The sequence below is a fragment of the Orbicella faveolata genome, unplaced genomic scaffold (genome assembly GCF_042242905.1).
Source record: "Orbicella faveolata isolate gen_17 unplaced genomic scaffold, um_ofav_v1 contig_12, whole genome shotgun sequence".
NCBI lineage: Eukaryota > Metazoa > Cnidaria > Anthozoa > Scleractinia > Merulinidae > Orbicella > Orbicella faveolata.
The window spans coordinates 3,352,572-3,379,868 of NW_028301539.1; the positions used below are offsets into that span (position 1 = coordinate 3,352,572).

The window sequence follows — 27,297 nt, forward strand, 5'->3', positions numbered from 1 at the left end:
CTGAAAATTACATCAGTGAAGGAAAGGAATCATGGCATGAGAAAGCTTCTGCATCATCTACTTGGAAAAATTTTCATCTCTTGAAAATTTGTTTATAGTCGAGAAATTTCTCTTGTTGAGAATTGACACTACATACAACAGTTTCAAGACGTTAATTTAAATACCCCAGAAAATTCTGCCTTGATCGAACTCAGTGTTACTCCAGTCGTTTTGAGTGGTCTGTAAATTGAAAGACACTTTTAATATGCTAATTAGCGAATTCGGATGTTCTAGATCAAAAGTTTTGCTTTGTGCACTTAACGTACTAAGTGTAATTACTCAAGGCAGTCACGGTTGAGCTTTACGAAACTGCGACCAGACGGGAGACAGACGGGAGATTTTATAACCCCCATCTCTCCCGCCCCACCCCCCAAAAAGGGGGCTCAATGTAGTGTTTGCATATACGATAGAAGATCTCAATTTTTTTCATACAATTTTCTCTCTGAAGAATCCCGCTATCCATTGATCACAAACTGACTTATGTATATATCCCATTAGCTTTGTCTCATTTGCTAGTTTTTCTTTCCTAATAAACGATCATTTGGTAATTTGAAGTGTGCGTCGCAAGAAAAGAACAGATAGTTCATGCAGTCAGTTCTATCAATTGCTAATGTTCGTTGTAAACGGTTTCCTTTCCTATTATTTCTAAAGCCCGGTCCTCACTTAAGAAGCAAGCATAAACAGTTAAGCATAAGCTAGTCTCCACTAGGGAGTAAGGATCCTTTATTTCTTATGCTTATGCTTATGCTTGCGTCGCTAGTGAGGATCATGCTTAAAAATGTTCTAACCTAGAGGCTTTCTCTTTTCTCTTTCAGTAGCAAAAAAAAACAAAACAAAAAGAAAACAAAAAACAAAAAACAAAAACAAAAAAACAAAGAATGAAAACTCCTGGGACCAGGGTAAATAAATATCGGCCAAGAGCCCATAGGTCATGGGCCCCTGTATCGGGTTAGGGTTAGGTTGAAAATGTTTTGACGTCGCAAAGAGATGCAACACGTGCTACTGTGTTGCCTAGTTCCTGGGCCTCGATATTTCGCTGCGGTTTAGCGCATTAGTCATGTGGTCCGAGGAGAAAACCGAGGACTTCCCCCGGCCGTTCGTCTCGCATACACCACAAGTTGACCAATGACGGTCTTCAAGTCGCGACTGAACGAAAAAGATTTCCTGTCTTTTTGTCAAAAGTCGAACCTCCCGTAGGCTCAATTTGCGATAAAGGCAGGCCTTGTAAAGGTGATAGCGTATTTAGGGGCTTTACTACACTCAGTTTTTGTTATGGGAAAACCACACTTGGATACGCAATGACTCCCAACTTTTGATCAGAAAGGTGCTGTTTTCCGGTAAGTTGATATGATAGGTCCGTAAGGCGTACATTTATGTGTATTGTGTTGTCACAGGTGTTTTTAACCAGGTGTTTCTATAACCTGACAATGTTATGTTATAGTTTACATTGTACATGTCTACTTAATATGAAAATACAGTATAAGAAAAAAGGTAAGTATGAAATTTAGCAAAAGATAACAGACATAATGAAACTGGCAGTGGATTTCACAACTCAATTGGTCTAATCTGAGATAAAGGCTAAATCCTGCTTTTAACCGGCTGGTTCTAGATTGTCAGGAACAAGAATGAAACGTCACGTAAAAAAGCTCCTTACGCATTTTCAAAAGTGGGAAAAGTTATATCCTAGCCGGTGTTTTATATAATAATCAAATCAATGCGCGCGCCCTGATTGGCCAATCAGCTATGGTTTATTGTGCCAGTAAACTCATGGAAATTTCGCGTGTCTTCTGAATTATTATATAAAAGCAATAGACCACAATTTCCTATGGTTTATAGGATGATAAACCACTTGGGACGTTGGAAGAACACGAGAAGAATTCGTAAATCACTCGCCTGCGACTCGTGATTTACGAATTCTTCTCGTGTTCTTCCAACATCTCGCGTGGTTTATCAGCCTATAAACCATGAAAACTTGTGGTCTATTGCTTAAGTGTTCTTGGGCAAGACCCTCAACTCTCACAGATCCCTCTCCACCCAAGTGTATAAATGAGTACCGGCTAATTTAATGCTGGGGGTAACCCTGCGATGAATTAGCATCCCATCCTGGAGGGAGCAGAAATACGTCTAGTCGCTTCATGCAACGGAAACCGGGATAAGCTCTGGCCTGATGGGCCACTTGGTTCGTATGCAGACGTTACTCAATGAGTTAATTCGATGGCCTTGAGTAGAAAAGCCATTATTCTTGGCTTTAACTTTTTACCTACTTATCACACATGCTTTAAATTTTTATTTTGTTTTGTTTTGTTTTTCCTGTGTATTTGTAGGCTGTATTTGTTGTTTATTTTTTGATTTATTTGCATGTGTATCATCAGTGTTTAGAACAAAAATAGCCTTAATCAATATTTATAACAATCATGACAATTGTAATTTGATTTTGAAAATTGATTAACACTATTAAAGAAAAGAAGGACATTCCGGTTTGTATAGTTTACAGTCTTGAGGATTTTAATTCAGTAATGCAATTTGCGGTCTGAAATAAGCCTCACCGAAAAAAAACCCTTTATCTGTTAAACCGATTTCTCGATATCGGGGGATATTCATACATGCTAAGATCGCAATCTGACAGATTGCTCACTTGACAACTGACGAAACAGCCACCCACCCGCTGATGAAGCGCTACAGCCAACGTTTGGTCCGCCAACGGTTTTCTTTCTTTTTGAAGGCTCGCTTAACAAAAACGTTCTTTTTAGTTTTGTCTCCTTCTACCAACGAAATGAAATATGATAGACTCACTGCAAGATAATAATAATAACCATAAAAGAAATAACAGCTGATGCCCTGTTACAGTCAAACTTGTATATAACGGCCCTGTATATAGCGGTCACCCTGTGTATAACGGTCTCTGAACAACTTCCCAAAAATCGTCCCTTATATTTACTGTTAAGTTGACCTGCATATAGCGGTCACCTGTATATAACGGACGCGGTCACCCTTTGACTTCCTGAATCCACAATTTCATTACCTTTTACCTGTATATAACGGTCACGAAATTGGGTCACGATTAACGAATAATGACAAGCTTTATTCATCAGCTCGTTAAATAGCAGCCACCAAGGCAGGGGTCTCACAAAAATCCAAATATTAGTACAACTACTAATCCATGTCATCGCCTACGTCCAACACATGCTTGTGGCAGATGACGTTAAAGTGTCGTCGCTTTCAAACAATAGTTACTCTAACTGTAACAACACAACCGTAACCACACTGTTTTCACTTTCGTAATAGTTACCTGATTATAACATTGTACTGTACTTATCTGTTTCAAATTGTTGCCAATAAATGTAAATTGAGTGATTTCCACTTAAAAACGTTGTTCATTAGCTTTTAGTAGACTTTTACTGCACCTCCCTAAAAGTACACCACGGACATTTTATGGGCCTTTTTTATCGTGTTTATTACGTTACTGTTACTCGTTATTGTCAATGAAACGTTAATTGAGTAATTATTTGTACATAAAAATGCTATTTATTGACTTCCAGGGGAGTTTAAAGGAAACCCGTGTACAGCGGTCACCTGGCCATGTCCCAAGGGTAACCGTTATGTACAGGTTTGACTGTAGCTTACATAACGAGTTTAGAGTTTTCAGCTTATTGCCCAAGAAAGCTCCGGCATTTGGACAAGCCCAAATATTGTGCGCCCCGGGAATTGCGAAGACACGTATCACGCAGGCTGTGCTTGAAAATAAGGCCGGATGCATGCATGTCCACTGAACGTAAAAAAACAAAAGCCTGTGACAGAAACAAATGCTTTCTTCGCCACAAAGCGAGAAGGTGAATACACTTTTACCCAGTTCAGTTTTCTAAACTGGACCACGACGAAAAAAAAAACCATCCTTTTAAAAGCTTGAACCCTTAAACTAAACCAAGAGATTATGTCTCTTGCCCAAACTAAATCAGAAGCAAAATGCTCAAAAAGGCCTCTGCACTAAGTGGGTTTTGTATTGGCTCCTGGAGAGTTTAACCTAAAATAGCATGGTCTGTTTTTAAGTCTTAAACTTATGTAAACTGATGTAAATATTTGGACTTGTCTAAATGCCGGAGCTTTCCTTACCTGCCCCTCCCCCCTGTCACTAATTTTTTTGTTACCTCTGTCCCCGTGCCCTCGCGCGACTCCTGCTTGCCTGAAAGGAAACGGAAAAGACTGCTACGCAGGCTATACCGATGGCATAAGTCATGCCGGTCACTCCCAGGTCCCACACAGTCTTCTTAGCCCATATCCATTATCGTTTGTAACGCAACACCACTTACGTAACACTTGATTCCAGTGGTTTTAGCCGAAGGAAATTTTGGTTGAAGGTAAGTTATTCCACTTTCTGAATCGTCTTTATATCACGCGCACCTAACTTGGGGTTTCCTGCCTTTTCATTCACACTGCCTATTGGAAAAAAAAGCGACAAATGCACTCCAATGTTAGCTATCACAACATTTGACCTGTTGTTTTGTAGAGTTTCGTGAACTGGATGCCCCCGGTCTGGGTATGAAGCGATGGCAAAAGGATTAACTGTTACTGTCGTAAAACAAATTTTGTAAAACCCCTGCGCTTCAGGTATCTTTCCTGCTTTCATCTTCTCCGCAACCAATACATTAAATTTGTATCGAACGTGATCGGATCGCATTGCGATATAATGAAATGTGAGCGTGTTTAAAGACCCTTTTTCGCACTCGATCGGGGTAAAAACTGCTCTCAACGTAGGCTACACTGTGACATTGACATGCATGTATCGTCAGACCTTCTCAATAGATATTTTATTTTACACACGTACTGCGTTTTTTCCACTGATGCTAATATTTGTACAGCACAAATAAAAATAACTCTCGCGTGACGAAGCTAATGACAACGATATCAGGCAAACATTTTATTTCGTCATCATTACATTTCATGCAACATGTGGACGGTCTAAATATATCTGGGCTCGATTTCGGGGTGTAAACAAAATTAAAAGTTTGAGTTTTACTTTGGGAAATTCAGCAAAAGATGATGTTTGAACTCGGGTTGACTGATGAGATAGGTTCCATTCATCAGTTATTTTACTGAAGCGGAACGTTTTACGTCATCGACAAATTGTTACGCAATCCAGGCAATAATTACTACACTACGCCGGAGGAATTTGAAAACGGCGTTTTCGCTCTGAAAACGCATCAAATGTTTTCTGGCCACACTGCGCCGGAGGAATTTTAAGACACAACAATCACCGGTCATTTTGGATTTGTGTTTCACTAACACTCTGGCAAGGAAATCACGTGATTCTCGTGACGCCATCGTTTTCGGAAAGCTCCGTTTTCAAATTGTTTTCCGTCCATACGAAAACGCGAAGCCGATGATTTCAAATTCCTCTGGTTTGAAGAACGTTTTCGAAAAAGCTCCGGTTTCGTGGCGGATTAGTGTGGACGGTAGGCCTAACCGTTGAATTTCAAATTTCTCCGGTGGACGCTGCCTGATATTCCACCTTACAGTTAAGCTGCAAAAGTACAATTATTTACAATTTTTTTTTTTAATTTATAGATATCCAAATCGATTGCGGGATGATCCTGGAGGCGGCCATTTTGATTATTCTCCTCGTACTGGGCTGGCGGTTGTTTCTCGTCCCTTCACCAAAAAACCTTCCACCGGGCCCCCGCCCCTATCCCCTGATTGGTAACTTAACTCAGTTGGTGGGTAAGCCGATTCATTTGGCCGTGACCGACCTCGCAAAGGAATACGGGAAGATCTTCACGTTGTATTTACCAGGTGGTCAGCGGTGTATCCTAGTCAATTCCATTAGTCTGGCCCGTGAGGCTTTGCTGTCCAAGAAGGACGATTTTGCCGGGAGACCCCGCACGTTCATCGGAGATTATCTCACCCGAGAAGCCAAGGACATATTCTTTGCAGACTTGTCACCGACTATGATCCTGCAGCGGAAACTCACCCATTCTGCACTGCGCATGTACGGAAGTGGACTCAAGCACTTGGAGGGAAAGATAAACGGTGAAGTAGAGCAGTTGTTCAAAAGATTCTCCGCCCATCAGGGAAAGGCAGTCGATCCTACCGACGACATCAGCCTCATGGTTTTGAACGTCATTTGCGCTCTTGTTTACGGGCAAAGTTACGATCTTGAAGACGAAGAATTTCAGCTGATAATGAAGTACAACAATCACTTTGTTCGTTTGTTTAAAGGATTCAATATCTTAGAAATGATGCCCTGGTTGCGCTATCTTCCGATCGAAGAAGGAAGAATCCTTCGCGAGGCGAAAGAATTGCGGGACCTTGTACTGAATGCGAAATACCGCGAACACAAAAGAAAGTTTGATGGCGACCTAGACAAGGACGGGATAAAAATTAACGACTTGACTGACGCGCTTTTGAAGGCGTATTATGACGCGCAAGAAGAAGATGGAAAAATCTCACAGCTGCTGACTGAAGATCACTTATTAATGATCGTCAATGACGTTTTCAACGCCGGCATTCAGTCCACGACAGCAACGTTGCTATGGTTACTTGCGTACATGGTTAATTACCCAGACATCCAAGCGCGCGTCCATGCGGAGATTGACGAAGTCATTGGTCGAGATCGCAAGCCTCGTCTCGATGACCGTGGCAATCTTCCTTATTTGGAATCCACAGTGGCAGAGGTGCTTCGCATTGCGACAACCACGCCTCTGTCCATCCCCCACAAGTCGACGCGGGAGAGTACTCTGGGGGGATATAACATACCGAAAGATACCATGATGATGACGAATTTGTGGGCGATCCATCATGATCCGGAGGAATGGGAAAAACCAGATGTGTTTCAACCGGAGCGCTTTCTTGATGCCAAAGGAAAGTTTTCAGCTTCGGGTCCGTGGGGATTTCGCAGCTATCTACCTTTCAGCGCCGGTCGACGCGTGTGTCTGGGGGAGTCACTTGCCAAGACTGAGCTGTTTTTAGTCTTCGCCAGGCTCCTGCATCAGTTCACGTTTGAGTGTGCGCCGGGAAAACCACTGCCCGATCTGGAAGGTCACCCTGGTGTTGTGCTTGTTCCTAAATCTTATGAAATCAGCATTAAGAACAGAATTGATTCCAATTCAATTTAGTGTTATAATATTTACTTTCTTGGCTTTCTACCACGCCCGCTTTGAACTTGACTGTGGACGTATTTCACGCACTTCACCTGGCACTTTTACGAAGCCTGACTGACCATAAACGTACGATGGGAACAATGGCTTCATATCAGTCTTAAAAGCGAAGTTGATATCGCTTTTTTAGTTTATTCTTTCTGAGGATATTTCAAACGACAGGAAAGAGTTTTGAAAAGTACTTCCCATTAACCCGACTGAACTAGCTGGACGTTTCAGTAAAAGAAAGATATGTTTCGAATTATTTCCATAAGATATGTTAACTACTTAACTATTGCTGTACAGAAAGTAAGCATTCTCATTAGTAGGCAAATTTAACTGACTGTTTCGCGGGATTAAAATTAACCCCTTTAAGAAACTTCGCTATTTATTGCTGGCCAGTGACAATTACAATGTTTTACTCAAGCTCCTCCAATACTGTAATTAGTATTTTGGGCAAGTTAATATTTTCAATTTTAAGGGAGCTCAGTCATGGAAACCTGAATATAGCAGTTTACTAAGATAGTAAAAACACCAAAGAGATGATCATAAACCATAACGGAACAGGGATGGTTAAGGATGGAGAAGATTAACACGGATTACAAACGATGAACTTAGCTTCAAAAATTTAGGCTAAACTTTTCAGGATACGCAAACCATGACATCATCTTAAGGGAAAACAGTGTTGCTTTTGTGTTTGAAAAAACAAATGTAGAATACATTGGAAACCCTTGAACAGGGAGACTCTGGAGTGAAAGACTGTTGTTGTTGCTCTCTTTTAAGATAAGTGATTCATAAAAAGTGCAATATATCTTAGTTAGTATTCCATTTCATAATCCACAAGTACAATATAATAAGACACATTCAAATCAAAAGGTTTCCGTTATAAAATTACAATGAGCATAGGGCTAGGTCTAAAGAAAACAGATTTAGCACACACTTGACAAACACTAGAGATGCAAAGGTGGAAGTTGCAATAACGAGTACTTGAGTTAGAAGGTATGTTGTGTAAGACTCATCAATAATCATAAGAAGTTCATTGTATGGTCCTCCATTTTGTTTGGCCAGCGGTGCAACATACTTCCGTGTATCTCGAATGTACGTGACGTAATCTTTGCTATTTTGCAAAAGATCTTCCAAGAAATCTAGCACTTGTTTCAGGTCTTCTTTCGCGAAGTCCCGAAGCAGATTCCATTGACGAATAAAGTAATGAGGCAGCAATTGTTTCTTGTAAGAATCTTTAAGTTTCTTTACCATGAACTCAAACAGACCTCCTAGTTGCCGATCATCTAGATTATAGTAATCAAACCCAGTTTCTGTCTCTGCGAGCCATAGAAACAAAGTTTTCAGATAATACGATGCTAAAACCTTATTTGTATCCAACCTTGGTTTCAAGTGTTTCTTGTATGCGTACCTTAGCATGATGTAACAAAGCTTGAGCGCGTGTTTATCACTGTGATACTGAAGCAATGTTCTCTCTGCTTTGGAGAATGAAAACCTCCAGTCTAGTTCAGGATCTTCAGATAAACCTGATGGCTTGTAGACTAAATGGCATCCACTTCTTGCGATTTTTTGAATGGTACCAATGCTAAGAAGGTGCGACTCTCTGTTCGCGCGATTCAACCATTCTGTTGCCACATTAGGCCAAGCAGAGAAGGTCAAGGACACCGCAACATCAATAACTCTCATATAGCCATAACGCTCCTGGTGCAATTCTCTTGCTTTGAATGTTACTGCCGGCTCGTTCTTCACGACGTGGAAGTCAAGATCTTCACTTCTGGATTGTGCAATCCTTAGAAAATGCTGATATATCGCGCTTGCGCTTACAAACTGTTGATTCGCTTCCTTTAACACTTCGAGCAGATCCGACGTTCGTGTTCCTATTTGCTGTAACAAGTTGCTCATTCGCACCCAAACAAAACCCACGGGTGTGCGTGTTTCGTCGACATCCAAGTCTCGAACGGCAAACATCTTCGGAGAAACCATCACATCAATGTCCTGTTCAGTTCCTGTTACCTCGACTGAAAAGAAACCGTAGCGCTCCATTACACTGCCACACTTCTCAAGTGAATACAAATCGTCTCCTTCTCCCATGACAGGCGGAAGCAGATCGAAGTCTTCTCGGTAAAGATTTTTTGCCAGTTGCTTCTGGATAAAGCCATCTACTCTATGAGCTTTTCTTAGAAGACTATTCATTGGATGTTCCTTGGCTCGCTGGTACAGCAGTAATGCTATAAAGAAGAATGCTCCAGTGAACACTGATGCAACAAGTATGTCAACAAATCCCAGACGGCGCACAATAGTCCCGTCCATGACTGCGATATTTTCGATTTAATCTTGAGAATTCGAACTTCAAATCAAAATGAAATCATCCAGATGTGCTGATCAACCAAGACTGAAGCCTGGAAACATCTCCTTGCTTATGATTCCTACCGTTTATTTCTTAAAAACGTGTAGAGGGAAAACAACGTGAACTAAATCTCTTAGTACATGTAGTGCTACCGCTGATCGCGGCTGCTGATGAAGGCATGGGTCTAATTCGTATTCCGCGTTTCCTTCTTATTGCAGGCGCATACAGAAAATTCACAAACTGTTCAACCTCTCGTTTTCAGCATTTATAGGGATCTTCTGTGCCACTGCCACTGAAAATAAAAACACTTTGAAAGGACGAATTTGAGTTTCCTGAATGAGTGTATCGCGGATTGACTCTGCACATTTTTTTATCTCTAAAAACTTCACGCACATGATTGTTTTTCGTTTGGGGGGGGGGGGCGGGGGGCGGAGAGGAAGAGAGGGGAGGGGAGGAGAGGAGAGGGTAGGGCGGGAAAAAGTGGTTTAAAGGAAGAAATTTTGATTGAACTGAGGAGTACTCAACCGACATGTAATAAAAAGATAAAAATGAAACCGGATGCGACGAGTAATTAATGACAGCCTGACTGGGTGAATTATTGATCATTAATTAATACACTGTCATGATCAACAGTCCGTGATCATCCACCATTATCGTCAACGTAATTTCGTCGAAGACAAACCAACAACAGAGCTGATCATGATAACATTTCGATTTTTCAAATCTTTAAAGGTTTTCAGCTTTTTCCAGTTTTCAGTTTTAAGGTTTTCAGGTTTTCAAAAAAAAATCTCACAGTTTCAGCAAAGAGCCAAAAACGAAGAAGGGAAACTGGGCATGTGATTGTTATCGTTATAAAGTACCATATGTCTCGATATCGTGGCTTAAATTAGCAGGAATCACTCTCTCCATATCGCATACACTTCATTTACGTATGCTAATTTACCGTCTGCTTTGTTTCGGTGACGTTTTGAGATCTACTCTTTTCTAAGTTAGTTGTTTGTCGATTTCCCTATGGTTGTTGACTCCGACAGTTCTTTTTTTTATCAACATGACTACCATTTTAGACAAAATCGACAAGTGAAAGAAGAAGGCTTTCAGGAAAGGCGAGTGTAAAGGGAATTGCAGTCGCCTTTTTGAACAAAGGCAGTTTTTATATATTCAGCGGAAAACACCTGACCGTAATGGACGAAAGGTAAAGAGTATAGCAACTGACTTTACTCAACAAGCATAGGCGATGGCTCAGAGTTAGTTTTCATCAGTGCTCCGATGCTCATTTCATTTATTCAAAATCCTTCGAATGAAATATAATCCAAGAGAAAACAATTCTTCAAACATTTTGATGTCATTGAGTTGTTTGATATTCAAAGTGATCTCATTTACAGGAAGCAGACGGTTGTTGTCTCTTAACATACAATCTTTTGCGAAAAGAGGTTTTTGTCAGTTCTTGTTCGCCACCGCTGCATGACTTTTACTGATCGATGATTCTGACTAAAATATTAATTTTAGTCGAGTTTTGATGTCGTTTAAACCTGAAATAATCTTTAAGTAAGATAGATTATCAACAGAATAGTTTGAGGATTTAGAATTCAACATTAATGTTCCAAACGGCTTAAATTTTGAGTCTCTAAATTGAACCGGCCGCGGCGAATTTTTCACAACATGTTCAATTGTCAATTGTTTTAAGCTCACTGTGAGAGATACAACATGATTTTTGCGACGCAGTTTACCACAGAATTTAGAAATTAGTAGACTGAGGGTAACTCAAAGATATACAATGACAACTTTTTTTTTTTTCATTATGTGTCACTGTAGCGCGGAACTCACGAAATCAGATAAGGAAGATGGTAGGAAAACATACATGGAAATATGGCGAAGACGACTGACGGAAACATACGAGGCCCAAGGCAGCTGCAAGGAATGTTGCAGGTAAAATTGAACACATAGAGTGTGGTTTGTAAATGGCTCATTCAGAAAGCTGTTTTCAGAACAAACAAGTAAATTGAGGCTCTGTTCATATATTCTCGGACTACAACAGAAAATAGGCCGCGCATGAGTGTCCTTTTTGACTAGCTGATAAATTAATTACTTGAAAGCTGCAATAGCTAACAAATAGAGAGTCGAATTCAAGTGAATATGATATTGTGATGAAAACGGACGGGAAATCTGTAAAACGTAAGCTGTCGATTGACCGTTCTTCACATCAAAGGAGCTACGTCACGGTTTATGCATCACGTCACGGATTTTTGCCTCGTGTCCGCGTGACCAAAGTCACGCGGACACGAGTTATATGTAGTGGCTTCTGCATTCCTGTGTAAGGATTCGTCGCGCTCCTGTGTAAACCATTCTTTACGTTCCTAATATAAGATTCGTATGAAGGGCGGCTCTGGAAACTCTCGGGTTGATCAATTTTGTCTACGAAAGATAGGCATATAAAACGCTGAATTGACGGCTGTTTGTGCTATTGATTTTGGCAACCATTCGGTACAGATTGAAGACACTCCGTTTATTCCTATTTTTCAAGGGGATTGGCATGCCGACCTTGGAGACTCAAGCATTTGCAGCGTTTTACTTTGAGTTCGAGCCCACGGTTTACACAACTAGCTCGCGATTTAATCAATTTGGACATCAAATGACAGGCTAGACATTGAAGTGACGTGTTTTATTCACGCAGACACAACTAAAGATCACAATGGGCGGATTAAAAACTAACAACTAACGCGTATTTTCTGCGAATAAACAAACAGGTATAAATCTAAAAAACAAAATTAGTTAATGTTGTGTATGTTATTTCAACCGAACAATAGTTATTTTTGATGAATTGCAAAGGAATAATAATGGATAAAGCCTTTGGTATGTTGTCAGTAAATCTGACTACAAATGTCAGTTGTCAGTTATTAAGGTTTCGATTCGGGTATCTGTCAGTTGTCAATTTTTTTTTCCCTCAGGTAACCCCATCCAGAATTTCTTTCAATAAAATGTAAGGTAGACAGAATGCAAGTGTACACGTATCATTACCAATCTCTTCGATCTGGCCTGATGATCCTGTTTTGTGGGCGTGGCTTGAAACATTATTCTCCCCTAAGCTAGAGGCACCAATGCTTACATAACACATTATGTCCTGCTCCTGTCAAAATGTTTCGGCTCAATACCGCACAAGCTCCAGCTGTGGACCTTTTGAGGTTTAGCACCCTAAGAGGTTCCAAAACTACTTTTTCAACCCTTAAAAGGTACTACGAGCACCCCCGTCCTTTTTGTATGCCCCCCCCCCCCCCCCACGGATGACGCTTCAGGCCAGAGTCCTGGGCCACAGGGAGAGTCTAATTGTGTGCTGCTATTAAAGCGATCGATGTGTAGAGAATCGACTTTCAGTTGAAACAAGACGGACTTACAGAGCGAAACGGCTTTGTAGCGAAAAGACCGGAGAATCCGCGAAGTTTGGTGTCGCTCACATAGTGAACTTGAGCTACCTTTGACACCTTGGCTACTTGTGGAATAAGTAAAGAAAAAATATTTTACGGTAACTACGGATATACAATGGCAACTGGAACTACCAGTCATACTCGCGGGGGAAGCACGCAGCAAAGTAAACGGTATTTGTTATTTAATTTTTATAATGTTTAGTCGTCTGACTCGAACATCGCATTCTCCGTGGCATTCTGTAATTGCGATTAGCATGGCCGAGTTTTTAACCCTTTCAAGACGCTGGGAATCGAAGACGCCGTTGTTTCAGTTTGCTCAAAATAATGTATTAATAATGTTTGCTGGTGTTCAGTGAGTGTAACTAAATTCTAAGTGCGAGAAACTCATATGTTTACTTATTCCGCGAAATGTAAATCGCTACCCATTCGTTATGACTCGTTGGTAGATCGTGTTCAGAGCCAGAAGGTCAGAAGAAGTTCGTTTTCGCCTGGATTTGTAAGGTACCGGCATTGGCAGATATTATTTAGGCATTGATTTTCATTAGCAGTTGCCTGTAAAAAAAAGTAGAAAACAAATAATTTTAACAAAATAAGGGTTTTGCATTTAATTATGTGCATACTTTCTATAAAAGGTAGTCACCTAGGAGAGGGTTAAGCTATTACTAACGGCTACTTAACAACCAATTATTAACAGCCACTTAACTGACAGCTGACCCTCTCAAAGCAAGACTTATAGTACGAGCGAAACGTTACTAGCGTACTTGCGTTACAAGTGAACGAATCACCCGGAACTGATTCGCGATGACTGGTTTTCTATTCGTCTGTTACAGATTATTATAGCTTTAAGCTGGCTTTGTCAAAGAGCCCCGTAAATGTACTTGAGATGGAATTCTAACCTGTGTGACGATCTGTTTTGACCAGGTCGTAAATACTGAAGTCCCAAGGAACGAAATAAAACCCTCACATTTAACGAGCATATTTCTGCATACAACCTGAGACAATCAGATTTTTCTGCTCCTAGATACAACACTGTTACTTATGGGAAGCACTCTTTGCGTTATGTAGGACCCAAATTATGGGGCAAACTGTCTATGGCTGACAGATCAGCCAAGACACTGCAAGCTTTTGCAAACTATATTCGCAAAAGGGATATAACTCGCTTAATGGACACCGGCTGTAAGGGCTGCATCCTATGCTGTACATAATGCCCTTCAAGTCATTTATTTTTTTATTGTATTAATATTAGTATTAGTATAGTTTTTTAGCAGTGTCCCCTAATTAGTATGGTGTTTTTATTCCCAGGTTATAAGGTTTTTTTTTTTGACACTTTAATAAAGTTCTCACTCACACTCACAAAATCAAGAGAGCACATTGACTGACTGAGCTCCTTTGAGCATGTTTTATGCCAGCATTAATGCCGGCTTCTTTTTGCGGGAAACAATATCACACTAATTCCAGTAAAACATGTTTAATCGCTTTTATCCAATCAGAGCGTACGTAATCTAAACCATATTTTAAAGCAAACAGGAGTATTTATCTAACTAGGTTGTATTTACGTCGTGTCTGTAACATATAGAAAATTCCTCTTTTTTGCCGTTTCAAGGGTTCTTCGCCACTCATTGGCTGTAATGTTGACAGGAGTCACTTGGCAGTTAGGGATCGTCATCCTGGTCTTAATTGAAGTGCTCATCAACCTCGTTCTCATGCTGATCGAATTCCACGTCATTAAAGGTACTGGAACGACGGTTTTGAAAAAAGAAATTTCGACAACGAAGTTATTACATGCAGTGTCAGCGGTTTGACCAATCAGTGGCAATTTTACAGCATGCAATTTAAAGTCGGTGCTATCAAAGTTGAGAGGGTTTGATAAATATTGAAGGTCGCCTTTAAACTAAAATGCTTTAAGTCCCAAGGGAGTTTAGAGCTCTCCTTATTCCATAGGGTTTCAAGGTTTCGATGGGATTCTAATGTCTGAGATTCTCTATAACGAATCCCACAGAGTTCTCTAAGGATTTCACTCTTGATCAAAGACGGGACTGAATTTAACTTGAGGTCAGTTGGCAAAAATATGGACATGAGATCACACCGCGCCTGATTAGCTCTGTTGATAGAGCGCCAGACTGCTGTGCGGGAGGTCGAGGGTTCGAGCCCCACACCGAACCAACACTCAGGGTCTTAAAATAACTGGGGAGAATGTGCTGCCTTTGTAGACTTTGCAATTACATATGCAAACGGTTAGACGCTCAAGTCTTCTCGGATAAGGACTATAACCCGTAGGCCCCGTCTCCTGCATCTTCAGTGTTAAATGGTTAGCAGGGGACGTTAAAGAACCCACACACTTCTTGCAAAGAGTACGGAGTTCCCGGTGTTGTGGTCTGACCTTGTTTAACGGGTTGGTGCTTCACATAAAGTTAACCTCATTGCGCCTTTCTCCCTTGGACAGAACTGTCTAAGAAAAATTGCTATGTCTTTGTGTATTTCTGTGTCACGTTTAGGACTAACTTTCCTTTTTTCAGATGAGAGTCACCTATCAAGGCACCTTCTTCATTTTGTTGGTCTTTCTATCCTCGGTGTCTTCGTCTTAGAGGTCAGTCTTTGTGGAGTTTTTAAATTCAAACTTTTAACCTTTTCTTAATGTAAAGGTGCTGGTTTCTAATGCGCCTCATCGACTGATTCGCCGAACATTCTTTTTCACAGGTTTTTCTCAAATTCTATGCAATGGGATGCGAGTATTACTTACAGGAGAAAATGGAGGTAAGGCCTCAACTGTGCAGCTCTTGCGTCAATATCTCTTTCCAACAGTAACACACACAGTCCTTATACATAACCGATGATCTATTCCACTCTTCAGATATTTGATGGCTTTGTGGTCGTATCAGCCTTCCTAATTGAGGTAGTGCTAAGGTGAGTCAGTTCTGCAACCAAACCCAACCCAACATCATGCCGATAGTGTCAACCAAGTACTGTCTGTATGGTAAGCTCCCACGTTTTACTCTGGCCAGCGGTTACTAAACGAGGAACGAATTTTTCTCCCTTTTGTGGACCGCTGGTCAATAGGAACGCGTGAGTCAGTGGTTGTCTGGAAGAGGTAAATATAGGAGAGCAGGGAGTGGGAAAAAACACGAGCAGCACCAGATGAAATCCTCGAGAGAAAAATTTATCGGTTCGAGAGAATTATATGTCCATAAAACTAGACACAAATCGTGTAACAATCAATTTCGCATAGTCTACATAGACCAGTATGGACGAAGAAACATCGGAAAGGGGCCTTTGCACGAAGTATTACTCCTGTTATGTGATTTACCTTTCAGTGTAATCCGCGCTAAGAAGGCATGGAATGGCTTGGCTTTTATTATCGTTCTTCGACTGTGGAGAATTTTTAGAGTTGTCATTAGTAAGTATTGTTTTTCTTTTCAGCTGATTTAATCTTGTTATTCTAGAGAATTATGTTCAACGGCCTTTACATGTAAATAAGGTTCATTGAAAAGTCTGTCGGCCGTGTTCAACACCAGATCGTGTCTAGTGGTTTCCGTTCGTGCCTTGGGTGACTGTGTTTAGGTGTCGGACAAGAAACTTTCCAAGATATAGCGCCAGTTTAGATTGTCCAGGAACCTGACAACGGTTGAAAATAACCCACTATGGACAAGGATTTCAACGGACTTGGTCTTACGTTTCAAAGCTCGAAAGAAACTTTCTCAAACCCTCTCTCAAGACTAGCGCTAACAGGTAAAGGTAAAGTCTGCATACCAGCCAAGTGGCCTATAAGGCCGGTACGTCCTTATGTCCGATTTCAGTAGCATGAAGCGACTAGGAGTATTTCCACTCCCTCAGGATGGGATGCTAGCCCATCACAGGGTTACCCCCAGCATTAATTTCGCGGTACTCATTTATGCATCTGGGTGCAGAGAGGCACTGTGAGAGTGAAGTGTCTTGCTCAAGAACACAACACAATGTCCCCGACCAGGGCTTGAACCCGGACCGCTCTATGCGCAGACGAGCGCACTAACCACCGCCGACCATCGCCGCGATAATCAACGCTCTTTATTGTTTTTCTCAGATATAGTTGCCTTCAAAGAAGAATTTTACGAACTAATTGATGACGTGGATGCACCGCCCAAACAAGAACACATGGAAACAGAGGGAACGGACTCAGAAAAGAGCGAAGAGAAACAAAAACAAGCTGAGAACAACTGAGCTTGAGTAGATCAATAGGGAGTTTAAGGCCCCGTGCACACGTATCCGGCCGGATATTTTTGAATGTGCAACTTTTTCTTTCCGGACACGGCTTCCGTCCAGACGTACCCGGCGAATTCGGCAGCGAATCCGGATGTTTTTTAATCTGCTCTCCCGAGCGGAAAAAAAATAAATCCGATAACGTGTGGACAGTAAATCCGGATATTTTCGAATACAATGACGTAGCAAAATCGTGGCCAGTCTCTTACCGAACAATAAACCAATATGGCGGCACAACGTGTAGGCCTGGTTTCTCTAGAGTGAATCCGGATACCATCGAATGCGTGTGGACAGGCGGATTCGATTTGAATGCGCTACGTGTGGACGGGGAAATTTTTGAATCCGGAACGAAAAAGTTGCGGATTTAAAGAATATCCGGATACGTGGGGACGGAGCCTAAGAAAGGCAACGGCAACGTCGTTAAACAAAAGGTTTAATGAGCAGTACAGTGGTTGTGCACGTGCGTTATAATTCTTGGTACATTTCTTTGCCGTCCTTTGCAAAACAACAACGTGAAATGACCAAATTCTGCGTTGTCCGTAGAACGTGAACAACGACGGATAATTTGTTAAATTTCTATATCAAATTTATCACTGTGTTCCAGATTTAGTTTCGAGATAGTTTTGACTGTTATAAACAAAGTAAATGACTTTCGAGCACCGCGAGATTCGTATGTAAAATACAAATTCATTTTCTAAATGACTATATTCGTAGTTAAGACTTTCGACAAAGCTAGGCTTTAACTAGAAATGTTTTAAAGTAATTCTACTTAATTAAATGTGAAAAGGAAGGGCGGAATTGCGCAAAATTATGAACTAACGCGAACGACAAGCAATTTTTTTTTTCATACTAGAAATTAACGAAATAGCACAAACAAGACACCTACAGTAATGGCCAGAGCGCAATAAGGACAATATATTCCGATGAAAAGATTTCTATAAAACTGAGGAGCTACCTGAATTCTTAAGAAACGTCGACTTAAGATTAAAATGAAGCAAGTAGATAAGCTGTTAAGGTTCTTGACTGCATAGCTATACGTTGGCAAAAGCTAGATTCATCCTCTTAGTCGAAAATAATATAATTAAAGTTGCAGAAATTAGAGTCAATTTCACGGGTTCGCTAAAGCAGATTAATTAAGGGAGGTGTTATTTGAAAAGGCAACGATAACAAAATGAACACTATGTACAAAGTTCATTTATTAATCAAATATATAAAATTGAAAAACTACATAATCTGAAATCCGCAATAAATCGAGTATGGAATAAAACCGAACGATATCCTTTGTAAATTTATATACAAATACAAAATGCATCATTGTTAAAGTCTTATTCCCTTACATACAGTCCAATGTTCTTGGCAGCTACAGTTATTTTGCCCTCTCTCATTTCTTGCCTCTCCGTCGGGCCGTTAAGCGAGCCCGCGATCTTGTCGTCAGCGTGCTGCCCGCCCCTTGTGGAGTGCTTGGTATGCCAAACGTTGGCGCAGCCGCAGGTGATGCAAACGAACTTCCCGGCATGCCACCAGACCCTGGAGCAAAGTTGAAACCACCACTGGGTGTAGGTGTTGCGGGCGCAGCTGTGAGAGATGAAAGAGACGAAAGTATTGGGCAAGATTTACAACGATCATGGATCTGAAGTAATAAGAGGTAAAACTTCGGCTTCGGTCAGACCTTCAACACCTAGACAACAACATTCTTGCACGTAAGACGTTCGAGAGAAGCATGCGGGAAAAGAAGCAGGCCATTTTGAGAGGGGATTCAACATACGCGAACCACACCTAACGTGGAAGATTTCCACAATCAGGGGAGTGGAATCATAGTTAAGAATGTGCTTAGGATAGGAGTTTTTACAATTTGTTCATCTTATAAGAATATTCTTACCTCCAGGCTGAGCAGTTGTTTGGCCAAATTGACCAAAATTACCGCTGCTTCCCGCTGCACCTACAGAAACAACACACTCAAAAGAACTTCACGAAAAGAGGCAGTTGAGGATACGAAAATAGGATTGACACATTTTTCCGTCGAGCTCTCAGCTCTGCGTGTAACTTGCAGGATAAAAATACGCTTCTCAGGCCAGATTAGTTTTTGGGAAGGCCTCTGGCATTTTCTCAAGAGATTTCCCTGACGAAACCCCACTTATCCCCACGAGTAGCGTTTTTTATTTGTGACTTTCAAGGACCTTGAACAATGCGAAGATTTTTTAAGACCTTGCAAATCAGATCCGTCCATAGCCATTCGGTAGTTTTGGTCAAATGTCAAATATGTGAAGGCAATTAAGAATAATAAAAAAAAAACTACCCGAGAAGTAATTGTAGTTCAAAAATACGCACTTTAGCAAAACGATTGGAAAACACACTTGCTGTATCAAGCGCTTCAATGACACGAGAAGTTAATCCCAAGGAAACAATAACTACATGTCACTCTTACCAAACTGAAAACCATTGGGTTTATTGCCAGTTGCACTGAAATTAAAACCACCAGGTGCAGGGTTACTTCCGGTAGCACTGAAATTGAATCCACCTGAGGGAGCTGCAGTATTCTGGGAAAGCGCTGCCCCAAAAGTACTCTGGGTACCAGTTTTACCAAACCCACCGAAAGGTGTGTTGGAAGGGTTCTGAACAGTGTTCTGAGCGGCAAAAGTGAACGGAGTTGTCTTTTGGGTTGAAGATGCTCCAAAAGCACTTTGGGTAGCTTGGGCTCCAAAGGCATTCTGGGTAAGTTGGTTTCCAAAGGCACTTTGGCTAGTATTTTGATTCGCTTGAGGTCCAAACGCATTTTGAGTTGTCTGGCTTCCGAATACATTCTGCGTGGCACTTTGTTGGACTTGTGAACCAAACGTAAAGTTGCCTGGAGTATTAGTTAGGTTCGCAAATGTACTTTTGCCGGACGGTTTTCCAAAAGTACTTGCAGTAGCTTGTTGGTTTTGCTGTTGTGCTCCGAAGGCTTTTTGGGCAGGTCCCTGGGAAGTGTTTTGGTTGGCCTGCGCTCCCAACGTACCCTGGGAAAATGGACTTTGCGTAGAACTTTTACTAACTGCAGCTCCAAAAGTGTTTTGCGCAGACGTTGCCCCGAAACCCGACATAGTGCTGGGGGTACCACCAAATGGGCTTTGACTCTGTTGTCCTTGTACAGATTGTATGTTTGTGGCACCAAATGCCAACTTGTTCTGGCCTGCTGAACCAAAAGAACTCTGAGCTGCGTTTGAACTTTGCCCGGCAAAACCGCTCGGTGCTGGCAACGCACTGGACACAGAACTATTTTGTGTAGGCTTGGCAATAGATGCGAATGGATTCTGAGATGGTGCAATTGAACTGTTACCTGCCAACGTAACAGGTTTTCGAGAACTAGCTGCTCCCAAAGCGGAAGTACTTGGAGAATTAAACAAGCTTGTTCCAGGAGTGTTTTGTGTTGAATTTTGACCTAAACTAACAGCATTTGGGGCGCCACTAGCAGCTGCAAATGTAAACCCTGCCTGGCCAGGCCCCGAAGAAGAAATTGCAGGAAAACTAAAGCCTGGTTGTTGGGCTGAGCTGGTGTTGGTGTCAGACGTATTTTTGGGAGAAGAAACTGAGGATGAAGTTAATTGGTTTGATATTGCTGGCTTTACAAAGGGCGAATTTCCAAACGAAGACGAAGAAGATGACAGCTGGAAACCTGCAGGACCTTGGGTTGCAGTTGCAGTTGATGTTAGTGACACGTTTGCTTGTAATCCTATTGTGGGAGCTTTTAATAAATTTACTACTCCAGATGTCTGGGCAGTAACAGCTGACTGCGCTTGTTCTGGAGTGGCTGTTTGTGATCCTGCTGCCGATGAGGTATTCTTTGATGATCCTGGATTACTTAACAAATTAGCCAATAGCCCGGGCCCTGACGCTTGCTGGGACTGTAATGAGGGCACCGCTGTACCTTGGGATTGCAAAAATGGGGCATTTGTCACAGGGACTCCCTGAACCCCTGTGGTCCTCTGTGGGACGCCAGAAGAAGGCGCTGGGGTGATGAGACTCTGAGGGGTGGTGGTGGTTATTATCCCGGCACTGGTCACAGCCCCGGCAGTAGGGATCTTCAATAACGATGAAGAGGTGGAAGTACCAGCAGCTGTTGATGAAGTTGCTGTTGTACCTGAAGAGGGATTCAAAGGAACATCACCTGTTAGAAAAGCACCACAATGATCATTATTGTTATTAATGTAAGAAACCATTTGGACATGTCACTTAATGTATTCATTAGTAATTCCCAAACTGGGCCTCATGAAAAAGAACATTTTGATTGGTTCACTGAGATGTCCGGATAGTGCAATATTAGACTGCTGACTACAGAAGTGTATCTTAGGATGAAGCAACAATAAGCACTGTTACTCCCCTTCGACGGGATGCTTGTCATTCACTGGTTATCCCAGCACTCTGCTAGGTTTTCCTAGTTTGCTTGAGTACCCAGGGGTTTCATTCGCGTTTTCAGCGGGAGAGCAACTGGTGTTTCACATGCAACAGGTTTTCACAAACCTTTTTGAACTGAACTTCTTTGTAAGAACTTCTTTATAAGAAAAACTTTCCCCTGGATGGTCAAACCACGTAGGCAAAATACTTCTCACATCCGGTCAGTTTGGCAGGTGCTTTGCCCCTGTGGAAGCCCATGAGTACCTACCCTGTGAGACAGTGATTCCCTTTCTTATCTGATCAGAGCAGAAAGTGAGGGGAAAATCCACCTTGCGGGGTACAAGTACATGTACCTATCTGTATATACCTGATTTGGAAGCTCTGGTAGCCTCTTCCTCCTCCTCGTCATCTTCATCACCACCAAGCAGCTCCTTCACACGCTCCCAAGCAAGTCTGCGATCAATCTTGATCTGCTCCTGGTTAATTTTTCTGGACACAGTTCTTCTTTGAGGCTAATAACAAGAAACAAGGTGTGAATCTTACATTCCAAGCCTAGAGGTAATTCCCAAGGTTTGTGAATGGTATCTGAGTGAAAAGGCAATCCATACAATAAGAATGCAAAATCCAATTCATCTGAATAGAACGGCCTAAATACCGGTATTGCTACAGACTCTTCCAGGCATTCAGTTAGTTGGAGTGCCTCATGTGAAATAAAGTGAAATAAAGGAGACAAAGGCTTGCTGCGATGATGGAGTTCTCTTGCCTTCCTGCCCTGCGCTTCTCCCCTATTTTTTTGTGCGCCATTTTTCACCCTTCGCCCCAACTCACTGAATGCCTGAAAGAGTCTAATATTTTACCCAGCCCATTGTACAGATGTAATTGAGAGATACAAATCTTCACATTTATTCATACATTGTCTAGTCCATTGTCATTGAAAGGGAGTAACACTCAAATTATTTTGAGTAGCAGTAGAAATCTTCAGATTCATACAAGACTCTAAAGAGATCTCACCATCTCAGATTCCTCATTAGAAGCACAGTACACTGGTACAGCTCTCCGCCTTGAATCTTCTTTAGAAGCAAACCTTGGAACTGTGAATCGTTTCTGTAAAAAAAAAATTGTAATATCAAATGACAATAAAACATACAAAAAAGCACATGTGCACTCTACATGGGTTATTTTGTGTTTCTGTTTTCTTTGTATGATCCAGAAAAACACATTTACAGCTACTTCAGTGGAGTTAGTTCAACCATACAAATTCATGAGATATTCTACAATATTATCAGTTATCAAAATATATCCTCTGATGACTAACCATTTGCTTGGGTGAGCTGCTGGTATCTCTTTTTTCCTGCTCGCTTCTTCCCCTGTGAAGTAAAATATCTAGAATTAATGTATTTCAAAGTGGCGACTTCAGAGGCGTGTAATCTTCCTTTTCACAACATGATAATCTGCTGTATCAACTACTGCATATGATATACATGCTGTAGAGCCAAGGCTGCCAAGCCTCTCCTGATTATTTTTTTTTTCTGATTTTTTGTAGTCATCTTTTTCCTTTAAGTTCTTGCTTGTTTGACTTTGTTTCATCTACAGAGAAGCCAACTTGGTTATTTTTCTCAATCAGACTTTTGTCATTTTTAGACCTCAAATTGCTGTTCATCTTCTGAATGTAATTGCTTGTCCTCATAAGTTTAGTTTTCTTTTATGTAATCACACATTTATTAAACAGTCACCAACTTATGAAACAGTTAATATACAAGTTTGTATCTCTGATCATAACAAAAAATAGTTCATCCAGTGAGTAATTTTGATCACCATACAGTATTTCGGTGACATCTTCAATACTAAATGTACATGTTGACAAATAGTTATCTGTGTGAATACACAACTATTTGTAAATTTTCTCACCTCTGGTCCTCATCGTCTTTGGTTTCCTGCACCAAACTCTTAGCCTTTTTCGACTGATTTCTCTCACTTTCTTCCTTTGCATCAGCTTGTTGTGATATCTGCACCAAGTAAAAGTATCATTAATAATAACGTACGAATAAAAGTGAAGTGAAGTTAGAATACACATAGCAATTTGAAATTATTGTAGGAAGTTAAGCATCCATGGCACAATGATCCAATAAAAAAGACTGTATTGGCTCTTTCCATACTGCAGTGTATGTACAGTAAACAGTAACAGCAGTAATACATGCACAACCAACTAGCGGGGGATGCCATTTTGAGTCCTGATTTTTATGCACATATCAGAGTAAATACTCTGATAAACTTTAGTGCAAGACGAGAATTGCAGATCACTGGTAACTTTGAGCAGACAATGCTAGCCATATATATACTGTCTGCTGATACATGTAATGACTAAGAATTGCTTTTTACTTGAATTCACTTTGATATTTGAAGTGTGATAAAGTGCTAGCATATACTAATCCAAGCCAAATTATCGCACTCACATTTGATTTTTCTGTCTCTGTGGTTCTGTCCTTCCTTTTCTGTACAACAGAATCTGTTTGTCTTTGACTGTGCACAGGTTCAGAAGAATTACTCTGATCTATGACCTTGGTCTTTTTGTTGGAGCTCTCATCTTCTCCCATTTCTGTACTCTCCAAGTTGGCTACTCTCTAGATAAAACAAAAAAAAACAAAAAAAAAAAAAAAGAAAGTCAAACAAGCAAGAACTTAAAGGAAAAAGATTAATACAAAAAATATGCTATGGAATGGACAGTAAGAACTACTCATATTCTCAGCGCTAATTAACAGGGTCCTGTTCAAGCCTGAATTTTTTCTGGCTTTAATTTTACAACTTATGACTGTAATGATCAATCATGTTTTCAAATCTTTTTCCGCAGTTCAAATATATGACATTTCACATATTCACTTGTAGCTCACAGAGTCACTGTTAATCAAACCTTTTTGATCAAAGTTATATTATCAAACTTTATACATATATTTCTTTTTTAATGTACTCAAATGAAAGAGTTTGATCACAGTTAACAAGAAACTGGACATTGCTGCACTTACATTTGTTATTTCTGTCCCACTGTCCCTATTCTTTCTCTTTTGTACAACAGAGTCCTTCTGTACAGGTGTTTGACTAGGTAACATTTCAGATGAATCACTATGACTTATGACCTTGCTCTTTTTATTGAAGTTCTCATCTGTTGTCTTGGTACTTTCTGGGATGGCTACTCTTTTACGGCTTGCAAACAAGGGACTGCCAAATAGGTGAGAGTCAACTGGTTTGGTATCTCTCCTGAAAAACAAAGAAAAATAACAGCAACTTAGCCAAAATCAGGCTTATCACCAGATTTTGAAACATTAACAGACTCTCCTTAGAAAATGTTTAACATGTTGCTTTATTTCTATGGCTTCCTTTTTAAATGTAAGTCCCAATACCACACTGACACAAATCTTGTTTACATGTCAACCCTGTCCTCCTCCTAAAATTAAAAAAAAAACCCTCTCCTATTGATACATGTAACATCCCCCTTTGAATAGAAATCCATATGGGAGTTACATATACATTTCTGGGCTAGTAGCACTCTACTATTAAAAAAATAATAGCTTTGATTTGCATTTTACAATTGTATATTGTTGTACAGCTACAGCTGTACCCTGTGAGCAGTTGGTTTCTAATTCGTGTAGGGGAAACCAACTGCTTGCAGGGTAGCTGTACAGCATGCAAGCTCCAAGACATCTGACGATGATCCAATGTTGGGACTGTGGCTTAAGTCTGATTATAACAATGTCTGCTTACAGTGTACATGAACTGTAAGATTTTCAAACATTTCATATTTCACTTTGACAAAAACACAGTCTGAATGTTTAGAAGCTGGTAAAAATGTAAGCACCTCTTTGTTGGCCTCATCAACTCATCCTCCTCATCCTCGACAACTAAACTCCTCTTTCTGCTTTCTTTGAGTGCAGAGAGGACTGTGACTCGACTGCATGGGTTCCAATCATCTGTTGCTTTCTTCAAAGGACTATTAGATCTTAATATGAGAACACACATCAGTCTGATTGTCAGCTTTAAAGTAGAAAACTTTGATCTCACATCTACTCACGCCTAATTAGACTAATTACTCAGGCCTTTGGTAGCTGAAACATTTGAGCTGTTACAGCCTTAACTGACACAGTTTCCACAAATATGTAAACTCGAAACAGTGGAAGAAAAGAAAACATCATGTAAACAATGGTACATTGTACTCTTCCCCAAATTCTCCAATTTTTGAATGAAAACTCCTGGTGATGAGTGATGTTTTTCTGTGAAGGTCTTGAAGTATGTTTGGTTCTTCTTTCACAAATCTTGGCAATTACAAGATGGCAATTTCACACCTGTGACCTTATGAACATTGTACATTGCAACAGGAGTCAAAATAAATTGTTTTCTCATTGAATCACTATAAGTAAGAAGAATCAACACTTACAGTGTAAACGTTCTATTAACCGTGACATCAGGTGATGCAATCTTAACAGTAGAGGGTCTCTGGAGTGCAGGGTTCAACAGGCTGAAGTGTTTTGGTTTACGGCGATAAGTGAAGGCATTCCCTCTAGATGGATAAGGAGTTGGTACAAGCTCTCTGTTGTGCCAAGAGTTTCTTCCTTGAAAAGGTGTGGTAGTGCTGAAAAAATAAGTATTGCTTAATGAGCTACATGTATTGTTACTGTGAGTGATTTGTCATAAATCAATACAAAATCGTTAGCTGATGCACATGCAACAGTGGTTGCAACTAACATTCTGGCAACACTAACAGTGCATATGCAGAAGTATCATTTGGCAGCATTTAGGCGTAAAAAAAATTCAAGCCACGAGAAGTATTTTATTTGTATTTAAAAATTACTTTACAAGATGCATCAATGATTTTGTACATGTAAATGTAAAAGTTGAGTATAGTTATTTTAGCTGAAGCATTTACTTACCCCAGTATATTGTTACAGCCCATATCTCAACATTGAACCATTTTAGTTTATAGCAAAGCACATTTCACGTTCTTAGATGTCGTGATTTTTAAATGAAGCTTATTTTCCCATAATTGAGCTTAATCCTTACCTCGTGTTAAAACTTAGCCTCTTTGTAACTTCGGACAGCAATGGCATGGGTGACCTAAGGGAAATCTTTTCCCTCGGCAAGCCGGTGAACGGCAAATCTGGAGGTTCCTGGAAAGTACTGTGCAACTTCTCCTGGTAACTCAAATCATGTTCGGAGTCTCTCTCTTCGGGTTCACGTCGAGTATTTCCCGCTCGATGTCTTCCGAAGTTGTACGCGTAGATCAGAAACGTGAAAACAAGAAGAAGGCTCCAAAATAAACCGAACAATGACCAAAGTGTTAAAATAACCAGGCCAAGTATGGCTAGAACGCGGAGTTCGCTTTCCTTCAAACCCATTTCTTCGCAGAACTAAACATCCTCCTCTGGAACAAAATGTCGGCTACGAAATGTTCACTGCGCATGGCATTAGAGGGCGCCATTTTTTGAACCATACCTCGGTTTCATGATAACAAAATATATTTTTGTCGGGGGAGGCGCTGGTGAATCAGCTTGGGACTAAGTTACCCGAATTCGACTAATTCCTTTCACGGTTGCCCCACCAAGGATGCCTATCCTCTACTGAATCAATTTATAATAAAATGTGGCTCAAAAGCAACCTGAAACAAAAATATCAAACAAAAGAGTTTGATCTATCGTCCCTTGTATCAAACTATTTCTTTACTTCATTTAGAATTCACCTAGTCTGGTGTTACTCTTTGCTGTGATTT

At 40.7% G+C, this 27,297-nt stretch overlaps 3 protein-coding genes and 1 pseudogene across 6 annotated transcripts; 2 read left to right on the forward strand and 2 right to left on the reverse strand.

Moving 5' to 3' along the window:
• Positions 1-3,687: 3,687 nt before the first annotated feature.
• LOC110063713 (steroid 17-alpha-hydroxylase/17,20 lyase pseudogene) lies at positions 3,688-7,926 on the forward strand (annotated as a pseudogene). The gene is made up of 2 exons (XR_016205331.1): positions 3,688-4,394; positions 5,602-7,926. The product of XR_016205331.1 is annotated as a steroid 17-alpha-hydroxylase/17,20 lyase pseudogene (transcript).
• A 45-nt stretch (positions 7,927-7,971) lies between these two features.
• LOC110063714 (cyclic GMP-AMP synthase-like receptor 1) lies at positions 7,972-9,683 on the reverse strand. Its single transcript, XM_020770709.2, has one exon. The coding sequence runs from the start codon at positions 9,480-9,482 to the stop codon at positions 8,061-8,063; it is 1,422 nt and encodes a 473-aa protein (XP_020626368.2). The 5' UTR covers positions 9,483-9,683; the 3' UTR covers positions 7,972-8,060.
• A 791-nt stretch (positions 9,684-10,474) lies between these two features.
• On the forward strand, positions 10,475-18,438 carry LOC110063715 (voltage-gated hydrogen channel 1-like). 2 transcript variants are annotated; one of them, XM_020770710.2, is made up of 8 exons: positions 10,475-10,711; positions 11,332-11,445; positions 14,542-14,669; positions 15,455-15,525; positions 15,636-15,692; positions 15,790-15,842; positions 16,250-16,332; positions 16,996-18,438. In XM_020770710.2, exons 1-8 carry the CDS (start codon positions 10,701-10,703, stop codon positions 17,130-17,132), a joined length of 654 nt encoding a protein of 217 aa, XP_020626369.2. In that variant the 5' UTR covers positions 10,475-10,700; the 3' UTR covers positions 17,133-18,438. The 2 variants fall into 2 exon arrangements, with proteins under 2 accessions (XP_020626369.2, XP_089138210.1); XM_089282084.1 differs by lacking the exons at positions 10,475-10,711; positions 11,332-11,445 and adding an exon at positions 12,791-13,109.
• On the reverse strand, positions 18,344-26,995 carry LOC110063677 (uncharacterized). Of its 2 annotated transcripts, XM_020770677.2 has the most exons (12): positions 26,592-26,995; positions 25,969-26,163; positions 25,393-25,533; positions 24,563-24,794; positions 23,996-24,163; positions 23,451-23,548; positions 22,858-22,909; positions 22,554-22,646; positions 21,910-22,054; positions 19,597-21,288; positions 19,051-19,110; positions 18,344-18,746 (listed from the first exon to the last, which is right to left on the reverse strand). In XM_020770677.2, exons 1-12 carry the CDS (start codon positions 26,924-26,926, stop codon positions 18,553-18,555), a joined length of 3,405 nt encoding a protein of 1,134 aa, XP_020626336.2. In that variant the 5' UTR covers positions 26,927-26,995; the 3' UTR covers positions 18,344-18,552. The 2 variants fall into 2 exon arrangements, with proteins under 2 accessions (XP_020626336.2, XP_089138209.1); XM_089282083.1 differs by lacking the exon at positions 19,051-19,110.
• Between the last annotated feature and the right edge of the window lie 302 nt (positions 26,996-27,297).